The sequence below is a fragment of the Branchiostoma floridae genome, chromosome 3 (genome assembly GCF_000003815.2).
Source record: "Branchiostoma floridae strain S238N-H82 chromosome 3, Bfl_VNyyK, whole genome shotgun sequence".
Classification (NCBI taxonomy): Eukaryota; Metazoa; Chordata; class Leptocardii; order Amphioxiformes; family Branchiostomatidae; genus Branchiostoma; species Branchiostoma floridae.
Genome location: NC_049981.1, coordinates 22,620,770 through 22,636,614, shown reverse-complemented (window position 1 = coordinate 22,636,614; position 15,845 = coordinate 22,620,770). Strand labels below are relative to the sequence as shown.

The window sequence follows — 15,845 nt, the reverse complement described above, 5'->3', positions numbered from 1 at the left end:
AACTTTAACTCGATGAATCTCCATCCTCTTATATGAATATTTCGTGCAATAAACTGCAGTTGCTTGGCCATCTTGTTCTGATTCGTACAACACCTTGCTGTGCCTGATTGGACCTATTGCGACTGAACTATCGAGTTTTTCCGTGACGATGTCTTGTGCCTCTTTTCGGCGGTCAACACCTTTACCAGCCAGGTTTTCCTAGACACATGCGTATCTTCTGTGAAGACCGTTTATGGATGAAGATAAGACGGCATGCTTTTTCTTTTCACCTTAATTGCTATAATCCTTACATGAAAATCTGTGCGTCTGTCCGTTTGACCACCGACGTCCATACGTGGGTGTAACCCATGGTAGTGATTACCAAGCCGTCTATCCATTTTCTTCATTATAAATAAACATCAAACGACCTTTACTTCCGAGTTAAGTGGGATGTTAAATCAAAGGACACGTTAAAACTAATTGGCAATCCGTTGGAAATACATTCAGGCAGCGGGCTCACTGATAGTCATATTTAACCCGTCTGATCGTTCAAAAACAACGGCTACCTCATGATAAAGGAAGACTTTGTGTATCTTACAAGGTATGATGCTGAACAAACATATATGCGAGTAACCGTCTTTTCAAATAAGAACTGAGATTCACACAGAAGATTCACAATTGTGATTCGTTGATCGATAAAACAACGGCATTTTAGCAAATTTCAAAGGCTTCAAATGGCATTGAAGATTTCCTTTTTTCCTTAACACCACTTCCCATTTCATATGGAAGGTAGTAGTATGTTATGACAGCGTCCAATCAGAGATTATCCCCAGTGGAATTAAAGTCATAAAGTTATGTACTTATATATAAAAATTGAGCGTGTAAGTCGCTTCTTTTCATGGTAGATGGAACGAAATGATCTACATTTTATTAGCTATAGATTTTGCGCCAATTAGGCACTAATGAAGCTTAAGTGATGCATCTGCAGTTAGAACAGAAGTGCCAATTAACGAGAGAGAAGCAGATTGTAGGGCGAGATGTTTACTTCTAATTACCAGCGACGGCTGTTAATGACTAAGCCTGTCTTCACCTTAAGTGTAAAGTCACGAACATGGCGTCTATGTAGTTAGCAAGGAAGATGACGTGATGCCGTCGTCTGAATACAGATCTGTTCTTACAGAGACCAGTTGCTTGCCTTCTTCTGCAATATTCACGAAAATCTCAAAGTGCATGTCACCAGAAAAGATCACTACACGGCTATTGTAGTTCATCCCTGATAGAAATTTCACATTTTACTGATGAAGATAATCCTGTCCTTCTATTAGAGCGATTCAATCCTTCTATCTACTTCCAAAACTAGCTTCGGACAATTCATCTTCTACTGCCAACAGTCAATAACTCAACCGGTTGGAAAATTCTATTAAGGTCTCGTATTAGATTTTGTCCATCGATCAGTCAATGAAAGAATCGATCAGTCAATGAAATAACACCTCCTTTGCAAACCTCTTTGCAAACATTTACTGTATTACTCTGAGTACTATCCTCCATAGTCACCATTGGTCTAGATGTGGAAAACGTATTTTGTTGAATGGTAATATAACATTCAACGGCTAGATAGGAAAGTAAAAGGTACTAACTACCAAGCTCATCCACCATAGTTACTCCCTCTATTTACTTGCTAACCATGGACAAGCAGAGGCATCGGTAACTACGGGGATGGTACCCAGTGCTAGGCTATCTCTATCTATCATATAGGAGCGAAGTCATAAGGGCTTTACATATATATATATATTTGTTTTGTGTAGCTATGGCGTAGGATTCAATGCCCTGATGGAACCCCACGCATAGGATCAACACAGGTTATCACATCAATTTGGAATCTTATTTTTGTACGCTGTAAAATTTATCTGCCCACATCTCCCATGATATACCTGTCCCAAGATTGACATGATGAATGAGTTAGATCAACAGCTGTTGAATCTGCTTTCTAACGCTTAAGGGGTGGGAGTATTTGCTACAAGGGGTCACCTGTCTGATAGGAACAATATATTGCAACAAATTGATGTACATGTATCTTGCCGGTTTAGATCTATTTTTTGTAACCGCACTAACTAACAAAATGTTTTTCTACGGTCATCTCGAATACTCTTAGCATCAACTCGAGATGACACTTTCAACGTAGGAAAAGTAGAAAGTTATCCTTTGAAGGAAAAGATGTCTTATAGATGTCATCTAAATCTATAGTTAAACTACCTGCTCAGTTCACTGAGTGCGATGCCATAGGCGCAGGATTGGAGATCATAGTTATCAACCATTTATGAGAGTTGGTGACAATGGAAGATGCTCCTGATTCACGGGGAGGTTTTGTTTTCTGTCCCTATTTTTGTTTTTAAATACATGTCATATATATTATTCAGATGTTCGTCCCGTTCACCGTAGCAATGAAAATATTATATGCATAATTTATGAACTACAATTAAACAAGATATACGAAAATCTCATTACATCTTTAAACTCTTGTTTTGAAGATTGTTGATATTCATATGATGTAAGCTGATCAAAATGTCGGTCTGAGAATACATTTTGACCAGCTTGCATCGTCTGCAGACCAACACGCTGCAGGTGATGAGTGGCGTTACTTGGTACAAAATTTAGGCGTTTTCTTCCAACATTTCACTACCTAACCTCGTCTGCAGTTCAACATGCTCATGGTGATGAGTGGCGTTTCTTAGTACGAAATCCCCACATTTCGACAAACATTTTGACCACCTAAAATTGTCTGCAGATCAACATGTTCCTTGTAGCGAGTGGCGTTACGAGGTACGAAATTCCCACATTTTGACAAACATTTTGACCAGCTAGCATCGTCTGCAGATCAACATGCTCCTTGTAGCGAGTGGCGTTAGAAGGTACGAAATCCCCACATTTTGACGGACATTTTGACCAACTAGCATCGTCTGCAGATCAACATGCTACTTGGTACGAAATGCCAGCCTGTTCAACTACCTAACATCATCTACCACATATCAACATGCTACTTGTAATGAGTGGCGTTTCTTGGTACAAACTCCCGGCGTTTTGTCCAACAATTTGACTACCTAACGAAATCCCGGAGTTTGACAATTATTTTGACCAATTAGCATCGTCTGCGGACCAACATGCTCCTTGTTATTCCGGAATTTTGTCCAACAGTTTGGCTACCAAACTTTTTCTGCAGATCGACACGATAAGTTGCGTTACTTGACATATTTTGACGGACATTTTGACCTACTAACATCGTCTGCAGATCGACACGTTGCTGGTAATGAGTGGAGCTCACACCCTCCACGGACATGCCTCCTCAACACGTCGTTAATCAACATGAGATCAGCACAAGCACGTTAAGTTTTCCCTGGTGGATTTTTTTAGCCTTCTAAGTACAATCTCCAAGGGCTGGAATTAGTTCGGATAATTTTTGTGGAAAATCATTCGCTTGAAACAAGGCGTATGACCCGAAAGAGCGGAGAAGCCAGACGTCAGAGACTTTTTTTTACTCAATGGTCACCACGTAACAAGGCCTAAAGGCCACTCAAGGTTACGGGTTACATGATTGGAACTGTAACAGCAACTCTTCGCCCTAGGTCAGAAACATCATTATTGAGACCAGCCCAATTGCTCACTATGAGTGAGGACTAACTGACCCAATAGGCGAAGCAGGGGTTACGAGGGCTGCTCGGGAGATTCCCTACCCCTATTTTTGGCCGGAATGGTTTGATCCGCTCGGGTGGATGTTCGCACATGTCACGGGACTTCCATTTAATGTCCTATCCGAAGGACGGCTCGAGCCGAAGCTGGGTACTCATTTTCACTTGAGTGAAGTGAGGAAAGTCGTGTAAAGTGCCCTTCCCAGGGGCAGAAGATCGGTAACACAGCAGGCAGATTCGAACCCGCAACCTCTCGGTCACGGGCCGAAGAAACTGCCACTGCGCTACACGGTCCCACAGACTACTTCTTTATACTACAAATGAACATAAATTCATATGGCTTAATCACTGTTTGATCCGTAAAAGATTAAAATGCTAGTAGGTCACATCTACTCATTTCCAAATGAAGTGCATTGAGCCGAAAATGGCCAAACGTTGAGAGAGGTACTTTTTTTGTTCACTCAAGACAATTCTAAAGGAGGCATGAAATATCTATAAGATGTACATGTCTGCATGTTTGACGTCATTTGCAATGGATCAACCTATCTTAAGTATATTAATGAGCAACCAAAGTCATATGATTGGCTGGAAGCACCTCCAGCGACCACAAGTGCACATAAAGATAGATGAAATAAAGACATGTAAATGCTCTTGCTTTTATCAACATATGTAGTTGCAAGTCCGAGTTTTCAAGTTGTGTCGTAGACCAACAACAAGATCTTATGTCCATTTTTCGGACATCTTGCTCGAGTTTTATTTGTTCCTGTAAAGCGGCGCACTTCGTAACGACATGTCATTAGGTTTGATCATATCTTTCAGGTACGATCTAATAAGATTTGTGTGAAAGAAGCTCAGCAAAGCAGAATGTCAAATGCAATTTGTGCAGACGCAATTACTCGCAATTCAATGGTAGCCTCGTAGGCTGGAGCTTTTATTGAATAGCTTTGGGGAACGGAAAACTACAAAATACAATTAGCTGAGACATGCTTCTTCTGTTGGTGCTTGAATAGCAGACGTGCGCGCACATGTGCAAAAGCAAACTGCAATGCATTGTCCTCCAAGGCTTTACTCCGAGAACATTCTTCGCAACGAAAAAGGACCGCGCACTGACACACAAAAGCTAACAAGCATAGCCATCTCTTCAGCGGCCTATCGACTATTCTGGAAAATCATAATGATATCTGTCCTAATACTACAATAGTAGGGGAGTATGCGGTACATCTGGCGTAGCAACTATACTGTGCATAAAGCTGTGCATGTGGAGACGCTCTACCCTTGTGTTGTAAATGGCATTCACTTTGTAGATAGCCATCTATAACTCACCCACGACCTATGTATCACCTTGAAGTCGTTATCTACGATAGGAAGGTTTTCAATCACGCAGGGTATATTGCCTGATGAATCTGCCTAACCCCAGACGTACATACCCGCGATCTGTGGTGCTTAACATTCAGCTTAGCGACAGGCGAGAGTAGATCCGAGTCTGAAGGCGCCGTCTGGATGTTACCTTTACAGCTTCTCATTATATTTCAGCCATACCATAGGTATGGTGAAATATATTGAATTCGGAATGTTCCTTTCTTTCTTCCTTTCTTTCTTTCTTTCTTTCTTTCTCCTGTCAAATCTTCAGAACACGGTATCTCCCTTGTTCCTCAACCGAATGACTTGAAATTTGGCACAAGGGTAGAGTGGGCCAATACCCTCGGACGTTTTTTTCATTTTTTCCATATCTGTCTCTTAAATGATTTTATTTAGGTTTTTTGGTCATCTTAAGACCAAAACTGTATATTTGGGCCCCCTGTACCCTGGTAGTATAACCGAATGAGCTGAAATTTGGTACAGATGTCCCTTGATAAGTCCCCCATATAGATTCAATATCAGTTTTGGTGTACAGTATAACGAAATACTTATTTTTGCGATTTTTTGGTCATTTTTTTACCAAAAAAGGACACTTTTGGCTCCTGTACCTTGGTTTTAGAACCGGATGACCTGAAATTTAGTATAGGAGTGCCCTAGACATATGCGCACATGGAATCAATAACACTTGAGGCATATGGTGCAATAAAATGCTCAATTTTGCGATTATTTGGCCATTTTATGACCAAAAAGTACACTTTTGGCTCTTGTGCTCTGGTTTTAAAACCAAATGACCTAAATTTTGGTAAAAGGGTGCACTAGATATTTATTCAAATGACACATGTCTAATTTTTGTCATAGACTACGTCAAAATGATATATTTGGGGATTTTTTTTGTCATTTTCCAATAGCCAGAGGGGTCAATGACCTTAAGGTCGTTGACCCCCAGCTGCAGATTGCACCTACTGGCATATATGTCTATTTAATCTAATTAGATAGGTAACCAATCAGCCTGAATCTATATCCTAAGAGGGGGGGGGGTGGCAGCCAATCAGCGAGCCCGGTGTTATCTGGAAGAGTCCATTCTTACACGGAGGGGTCCATTTTTTTTTAAATTCATCATTGGACTGGTGAAGTCTTTCACTGGATGCATTTTTGGACAGGTCTATTTTGCAATTTTACAGAATGTGTGCTGGAAGAGTCTATTCTCGCACGGAGGGGGGATTTTTCAAAATTCATATTTTGGACTTTGGTGACTTCTAGTTAGTCAAAGTCTTTCAGTAGGGTTATTTTTGGACTGGTCTAATTTGCAATTTTACATGGGTGTTCTGGAAGAGTCCATTCTTGCATAGAGGGGGCTTTTTTTTAAAATCCATTTTTTGGACTTCAGTGATTATGTCAAAGTCCTATTTTAGCGGATGTATTTTTGGACTGCTCTACTTTACATGGAAGAGTCCATTTTTTGCACACGGAAGGGGGATTTTTTCAAATTCAGTTTTGAACGGGTGATGATTCAAAATTCTATTTTAGTGGAAGTGTTTTTAGACTGGTCTATTATACCTTTTTATGCACTGGGACCTTTTTTGCTAAATTCAATTTTGGATTTGGTTTCTTATTCAAAAGGCCAAGGTTTCAGTGGGAGTATTTCTGGACTGGTCTATTGTGCAAATTCACATAGGGTGCACTGGAGTCCATTCTTGAACGGGGGAATTTTGTAAGACTCATTTTTGGGTTAAACCGTCATTAGTAAAAGTGATTTTTCAAATGGGTGATTTTGAAATAGCCTATTGTTGCATGGGGAGGGAGATGGCTGAAATATGCTGTATTTGCTCTCAAGCAAATGTCGGCCTTTCTAGTTTTTACAGTTAAATTTGAACTATTCACGATTATTTTGGCCATTTCCTCAAAGCAGCCACCATGAAGACGTGAAAGCAATGCTGTTGCCGTAAATAACCAAGATCCGAGTCTGAAGGCTTCCCATCTTTACTGTCAGGAAACACTTAAATTTGAACTATTCACGATTATGTTGGCCATTTCCTTAAAGCAGCCGTGAAGAAATAAAATCAATCAATAATCGCCATAATTTCCGGCGTTGACATCAATGAGTAAAGATGTGAGAAATATTTGGATGTCAATTCTGAAATCACGGGTGTAATCTGATTGTATGTCGTCTTTGTGATTGAGTACTATTGATTCCACTTATTGACCATTGTCGTTGTTATCGTCGATGTCAATTTAATTCACGTTGCCCCAATCACGGATTACCTTCTTCGTGTCAGCGGTGTCTGTCTTGTATGTTTATTACTTTGTATATATTTTAGTTAGTCATCATTTTGTATATTCCACTCAGTGATGCATCTAATATCGTTGCACCACTGTGTATTTTCATGTCATCAATGTTTGGATTTGGCTCAGACTAGGTGGTAGATATGCTGTTGAGAACCATGATCGTATGACGTGTCAGCGCTGCTTACAGCTATTTGATGGATTTTCATAGATTTCCAAAAAGCACCTTCAGGCATTTTACATGAAAGGGTAGTTGATGATGCGACATATCACTGTAAGTTGATTGTAATTACATGACGTAAACTATGAAGACAAGAATAAGCGCGGTATTTTGCTTTGAAGTTTTAAGCTCATAATTCATTATTTTGCCCATGAGGCTGTATTAACGCATCAGCTTCCAACATTTTTCTTTCGAATATCCTTGCACTAAGAGAATGTTTTGAAAAGCGCCAAACCATATGGGAAGAGCAAGCATTCTATTAAATCCCATTTTGCCGCTATGTACCGTCGCCCGCACGTACATGCATGTACATGTACATGTGGAGCCACCTAACACGTAAGGGTGCGTTAATGTCAGACTATTCATATTTGGAATGAGGAGACAATAATCGGGGTAATCGCTGGAAAATGGAGGCGCGTCAGAGGAGGGAGAACTTAGGAAAAACAGGATGTAGACTCAGTTGCTGACGCAGTACAAGTGAACCTGAGCCGTTTTGAGCGATGTAAAGCGACATTTCTTATGGAGCATAATAGATAGCGACATATTCGAATCACATTGTACGACGCAACAGCTTTGAAATAGATGAATAGATAATTGTTTTTAATGCATCACTTGTATCAAGAATCAAACTGAAAACCTCACTCGGAGCTTTTGATATAATTCGGGCTATTTGACCATAGAGAGAACTGGAAAATATTGTTTGTATGTAGCACCATTTTCTTATCATTTGAGCGGCAACACCAGACAGTATAGGAAATAAGGTTGACACTAGGAGGGTCTTACCTTTCTTACGGTCGAGGGGAGGTCTTGATTGCCACCATTCTGTAGGAGAGACCTCGTCCCCCATCTTGAAATGCTCTCCTTCTTCTGGACCCTATGTCTATCAGATAGAGCCTGCAATGGTTTACCAATAAAAGCACAGCAAAAAAACACGTCCTTTCGGCTAAAGAAGCGAAAACCGGTCCGTCCCCTGTGACGACGCTGACAGCTAGCTGCATAAGGCCTACTCTTTTCCGAGCGATCACATTCGCTCTTGCTCACGCCCCCAACTTACGTTGAGCGGGCAGATCTAATGGGAGCAATCAGACATCGTCAATCGTCCCGTTGTATTCGCGTCAAGCCGAGACTGCGATGTCGGCGCTACCCATACACTTAGTAGATGGCCAAATGTATTGTGAATGCTGATGTGCATGCGAAGGTGTCGTTTGAAACTGTGCACAAGAACATGATGTGTAATTAGTATATATAAATATATAATGCATACGGTCACGACCAGAAAATTAACAATGAAAGTTGCAGCAGCAGGAGCAATTTCTTGACGCAAATATTTCTCTACCAAAAGAATGAATTTTCCCACAATTTCGGTTCATGTTGGTTATATGAAAGGAATCTGAATAACTAGCGAAACAATAGCGAAGCTTCATTATCACTATTAAGGGCTAATCTACCAGCCACATACATCGTTACTAGATGATCTGGTTCATAAGGACCTCTCCACCCGCATTTGTTCCATGTAATATATTCAGTATCTTCAAAATATTACTTCGATGAGACAACTCAATGACAATATCTTTCCAACCAAATAGCCGTCCCTATCTAAGATATTGCTCTAGGCTAGTGAACCGACAAGAAGTTCGAAGTTGCCCAAGCAAGATGTTGAAGTAGGATTTTGATGGTTTAAGCTTATAAGAACATCCCTTGAGAAAAGACATGCCGGCAAGTATCTTTTCCCTAAGCAAGCTTCCGCACTCATCATCATCGATCCACGGCTTATGGAGGATTTCCAGACGAGAAATGATCTGCAGGAAGTTTTATGGACATGCAGGCAGGAAAAGTAATAATGCGATACGAGCGAGGTTGTGTCTGGTCAACTACCAATTGAAGGTCGTTTTCAACAGATCATTTAGGACTCATGACCGAGATAAACGACACCATGAGAGGGGAACATGAAGTCAATATCTTCCAGCTAACCTCTTACATCTTGTATGGTTGACTTCTTTTGTTTTGAATTCCAAGCTAAAGAAGGACCTGTCTTCTTATCTAGGTTTTTAAAAAAACTAGTAAAGAACGACTAAACCATGCACGAATGGCTAACATGAAGTCAATATCTTACTACAGAATTCCAAACTTTTGAATTCCAAACTAAAAAAAACTGCCTTCATATCTAGGTCCCAAAAAGACTCAGTTTTCGATGAATCTCATTCCATTTTCATTCGTTCGTAGCCAAGCACAGACAAATATGCTTCTGCCGGAGAAAAAAAACTCCCGTTATGGTACAGCAATCATAGCACCCATCATTTAATCTATCTGCACTTCGCTAAATATGGCACTTCTCCAAATGCACCGTGCGCGTAATGTCAACAGAATGGCTCTGTATTTATAGCTCATCAATCACGCGTAAAAGCAGCTCCACCACGTCAGAGGCGTCTTATCTCCAAATTAGCCCCGGAGATCTAATCCCGCTCGCGAGGCTGGCAGAATCAAGCGGTATAGCCGAGACTATGGCGCCATGTCACACGGCTATGGGACCTGTTCGCGATGCAGCTCGACCCAGGTCTTATTGAAGTTTTTCAATCAGACATCCATAAAGAAGACCCTATCGAAGAATGAAGACAGGGTTTCCTCATGATCTTGCCTCTTCTCCTCTTTTCCGAAAACTCGCTTAGATCTAGGGCTGTACATCCTTTGGGCATCAACTTGCATTTTGGTCCATACTACTCAACTGAAAAACGTAGAGTAGAAACTTATCTTATCTTCCAATTAACGGCTTTATTGCCTCATTCCCCCCTTCCTTCCTTCCTTCATTCATTGTCATAATTGATAAATGAATATATCAACTTTGTACAGTCAACCAAGTGCAGGGTTGGTCCATACATAAGCGCATTGCAGCTACTTGAAAAATCCTTTTGCTTCATCTCAACTAAGGACGACTGCTCCTAGAGCTTTATCGTACCCTTCATCATAATTACCGGGAGACAACTCCTAATCGCCTTTCTTAACTAAGACTCGTACCCGCACATGTGTGTCTTTCATTTCTCCTCTGCTCGCCCTTCTCATCACCAGTACTTCCGCCGTGAGCCGTGACTTATAAATCCTTCCCTGTATAATCCGGTATTACAGATGGGGCGAGATTATGCAGGAGATGACGGCGGTGACGTGACATCTTCATCCCTCATCGTCCGGCTACAAACACTATCACACTCCCTAATGAGCCGTGCCGCGGCATCCATCTGCAGGTAAGCTTCCATGCCACATAAGATTAAGAAATGTTTGAAGAGGTCACCAAATTCCACCCAAATTTCTTGACATTCATTGACAACAAGAAAACAATTCTCCTTCTAACATCACAAAACCCACACATCTACATCTACATCTACGTATTACTAGACAAAAGCCCGCGTGGGACATGACATCTAGAGAATCCACAGATAATAGAAAAGGTTGAATATTTCATCTTCCACTGTCTCCGAAAAAGAGGTCGAGCCCAATAACCTATAATCCAGAGTTAGTTTTTAGATTAGAGTAGACACTTGCTATATTGTTTGTTTGTTTTTATACTGTTTGAATCGTTTTTATACTGTTTGAATCTCCCATGTTACGTGCAATTAGCCTATGGGCAAGAATTTCCAATAAACGTATATACATAAATCACAATCCTCGGCCCTGCGTACATAGCCTACATGATCACAGACTGGACCTACCCACACTAGAAGTCAGGTGACGGAATTGTGCCGCAACCTGGCAGAACGTCAGACGGATTCAAAGACATTCAGGAACTGGTTCCCACGTGCATGTAGCAACATCAGAAAAAAACATCTCGTAAGCACCATGAAAACAAGAATTTTGATTAACATTACCTGTAAGAGGCATTCAAACGTAAAAAATATGCAATTCGGTGATTTGTTTTTTACCTGATCATAGTAATCTAAATAAATCCTTCCTTCCTTCCTTCCTTCCTTCCTCCCTCCCTTCCTTCCTTCCTTCCTTCGTGTAAACAATTATATTTACTTGAGATCTAGACAGTTAGAGGGAAACTCAACTTCAAAAGCAATTATTTTGTTTCTTCGTGAAAAATAATGATCGTTGTCTTGAAAAGTGGACATTGCTTTTATTTTTTTCTTGCTTCTAGTCAGTAATTGATTTTAATCACATTTCTGTGGTGCAGTAAATTAACTTGACTCTTTGGCTAAATAGATAGCTACATTTAGGAAGAATACGAGCTCTATGCACGGTTGGAATGTCAAAGCTAAAATGCCGTTACAAATTCTGCGATTAGTAGAACAAGTATTGGTTCATCCAGGACGACAACACGGCGCTTACTGTCAAGTGCTTCCATTTATACCGTTGATTGATGATAATCACCTTATTAACTTTCTGATCGGATTACCTGGCCTTGTTATCATGGAGACCATTTCTACAGACGAGAAAGGGTGACCCTGGAGACTCGATGTTTCTCAGATAAAACATATAGTGCGCCATGTTGTCTTAAAATCCATCGGCTGACGTCTTTAAATGCCATGAGATTTCATGGAAAATGCACTTCGAGACTACAAAAGACAGTGATCTTATACCAGTATAGCCTCGTGGGAACGCGTCTCATTAAAAGGCGCGCAGATCAACAGATGATTTGCAATTACACAGTTTTGATGTTTCATCACAACGCCGGCAAATCACTGCCTTCAAGAGCGCCGAGCGCAGACAGGGATCATTTACCAGCGCCTGCCTACACATCAAAGTCAATCCATTAAACACGAAAGGCATATCGTAGTCTTTGTGTCCTGTTGTGTAAAAGGCTTCCGTTTGAATTTCAATAAGCTGTATACAGGAGATAGTGAAGATGGGGTTTGATAACGAGGCTTCTACAGAACACTTCGATACCGTTCTTTGAAGGCAACATGGTTTCTTAACTACCATCCCGAGGGCATTTCATCCGTCCATGTGGCAATCGAATCTTTAGACGTCCGTGAATTGTGATAAGTTTTGATTTGTGGATTAAATGCTTCAATCGTAAATTGCTGCAAAAGGTTTCAAAGCCCAATGAATATAGAAACAGAATTGATATGATCTACTATATTCCCATCATTTCATTTTCATGTGTTTTGATCTAATATTATACATTTTTGGCCGCTAATTACTTTAATCTAAGATAGCACTGAAAGATACACGTGACGTTACTGTAAATGATGAAGTAACACCACAATGTTTATTGCGCATTGAATCGGAAATCGTATAGTCCTTGCATTATTGTCTTTAGAGGGACACATAAATGTTAGCATGAAAGCTCATCTGTGTAGATGTGGTACATATTGAAGATTTTTCACTGTCTTACAACACCAAAATTTGCTTACCTCGAATTTTCAGTCGCACTTACTTCGACCTTCTTCAGGAGTGATGATTCAGTTACTCTGATCACGTGACTTAGAGACATAAATGTATTTTTCTCTCCTTCTGTGTGTCTTTTTATACTAGTATATTCGCGATCGTCTATGCATGTAATACTTTTAACGAAGCAACGTGTGATGTCGAAAGTCGTCAGATCCTCCCTGCGTCTCCAACTGTGAGACTAATGTCCTATTGGTACGTAAATGGTGGTTTATCATCCAGGTAATCAGATATATATAAGTATAACATTATTTCTATACATTTCAATATTTTACAAAATCATATCCAGTCGCTAATTGAGTAACTGTTATTTGTTAATGTCCAGTTGAAAGATCTACGCCACGTTTTGATAGCCAGTACCCTGAATTCAAAGCCTTGTTGCCTTTACTGCCTATGGGTCGGTATGCACTGCTAACAAGTCTCATGGGGTTTGGCAGGGCCCTGGTAGTATTAGGTCGGAAGGCCTTCATTGGTTGTTCATAATTCATATTGTGGTATGTAGACTTGGCTAAGAGAAATCATCTACTACAAATGATGAGGAAATGCAAGGGCTAAAGTAGGAATATTTCAACGGGGTTGTTGCTTCACATCTAATAGTTACGAGGGTGAGTCAGAAAGTAATGCAAGTGGTTTCATAACAGAGTCGTTCTTTGATCGAATGAGTTGAAATTTGGCACAAAGGTTAAGACATATCTTCGCTTGAGATTGAAATATCAAAATTTGTTGCTCATTATTTTATGAGTGACTGGGCTGCTTTCAAGGTGACCACACCCTTGGTATCCCGTCAGAAGAAAAGAGAGGTCCAATTAACGTACAATTAAGAATATCCCAAAACCAATTTTTGCTATTTTAGGAGACTAAGCCTGCACATGTAATAAGCTGCATTTCTCTATCGGCCACACGATTAATTTTAACTCTGAAATCTGAACAGTTTTTCTTTTTTCGTTGCTGGTGTAGAGTGAGGTATACGCGGTCTTCAGGGTCATGAGATCTGCGGTGTTATTATTAAAACTTTCTGTAGCCTTCTTTTCCATTAACAAATAGAAATGAAACTTAGCACACTTTCTGGCCTTTAAACAGTTAATAACTGTGTAAAGTTTCGTTTCTTTTGGTTAATGGAAAAGTAGTCTTTTAACCCACAACTCACGATTTCGTGTATAAATCCAACAGCTCTATAACACAACTTACTGCATCCTAGCAGCTGTAAATAAAGAACCATTACGAGTTTAGAGATGAAAATTGGCACACAACCTATAGAGACATTTGGTATCATACATGGGTAATTTTAACTTCCTACAGTGATTTTTAGTAGGTCAGATTTAGAGGAATCGCTAGTCTGACAAGGTACTAAGGGTGCGTTCATCTTGAAATCAACTCAGTTGCTCATAAAATAATAAAGACCAAATTTAAAACATTCAATCTCAACAGGACATATATCTCTACTTTTGTGCCAAATTTCAACTCAATTGATTAAAAAACGAGTCTGTTATGAAACCACTTGCATTACTTTCTGACTCACCCTCGTATCTTCGCCCACGTTTTGGTACGAGCCCTCTAGGCTACGTCAATGTTGTAAATTTATGAATTTCTGAGACCGACAGAGTTTTCCTTCACATGATAAAATGAATGGATATGTGGCGTTTTCAAAGTTATTGCTAGGATTTTTGCTTCTACAGCCATTAGGGTATTGTGATGTCCATATGGTTGATGGTGGGTCTTCTGCAAAGGGTTTTTATGATGTGCCTTCAGGGTAATTCCAATAATGAAAAACAAATGAGCAAATATATCAAGGACTGCTTTATTTTTAGAAGGAATACCGAAACAAATGATTAGCCTACTCCATTCTAATACCATATCAAATAATTATGTTAGCCCTTATTGTTATGTTAACTACTAGGATGTTACGCTTTATTCTGTACCTCCATTCTGTACTTTGTGTAATAGTAGTTGCTATACATTGTACTGTGCACAATTGTCTTGCAATAAAGTTCTTCTTTGAAACAAAAGTTCGAGGGCAATGTAAAGTTTTGTAAGCCTCCCTATTAATCTTTAAGTTTTCAAGATCACATAAGATGGCAAGCGCTTCTACAAAATAAATGCTCCACCATAAAGTCTAAAGCCTCTGTGGAATACACACAAATGGACCTGTCTGTGGACTACCTGATGAATTGTTTCACAAACTGAAGATATGTGACTTACGTGCGCCCGGTCTTCTTTCTTCAACTATCTGACCCAGTCGTCCTTAAAAAGTGAATTTACCATCTTGAACTCAGGTGAACTTTCACGTGGAAATGTTTTGTCGTTGAAGAGGTTAATCAGTCACGTATGAATACAATTATAATTACTACAATATTCGTCCAACATTGACGTCCTATGTTTTTTAAAGAATAGATACATACCTCCAAATTTTCGATGGCTATCAGTCAGACTAGGTCCCTCGGTGAACAAGGTGGACCGATAGCCATCGAAAATTTGGAGGTATGTACCTATGTCTTTAAAAAACCGTCACTGTTGGAAGAATACTGCAGTAACCAGAAATGTTTTTGACTTTCTCGGAAACCAACGTGAGTGCAATGTACTGTAAGACGTCATTGCATGAATTGTACGCTGAGATCAAATGAAACCATTACTTGAATACGTTTGTGAAGGTTAGACATCCAGGAATCGTTACAATTGAAGACGAATAAATCTTTACTTCTGGATACTTTATTTTTATACAGACGTTTCGGAAGGCGTCCGCCTTCCTTCCTCAGTGAAAAGAAAATGAAGACAAACAATTTCTTGAAACAAGGAATAATTCTTATGTTCTAAATAAACAAAAAAGGTAACGGCTAAGGTGTTCTAAAATAAACAACACAGGTAACTATAGAGGTGTTCATACACTTATCATGTTTTAATATCTTATTCCTTGTTAGTTCATTTTACTTTGCTGAATTATT

At 39.8% G+C, this 15,845-nt stretch overlaps 1 protein-coding gene across 1 annotated transcript in view; it reads right to left on the bottom strand.

Moving 5' to 3' along the window:
• LOC118412416 (synaptotagmin-15-like) overlaps window positions 1-8,559 on the bottom strand; it is a 36,120-nt gene extending 27,561 nt beyond the window's left edge. The window contains exon 1 of the mRNA XM_035815264.1: window positions 8,308-8,559. Within this exon, the coding sequence (XP_035671157.1) occupies window positions 8,308-8,371 (64 nt within the window). The 5' untranslated portion in view covers window positions 8,372-8,559. The remainder of the gene's footprint in view (window positions 1-8,307) is intronic.
• Window positions 8,560-15,845: the final 7,286 nt, after the last annotated feature.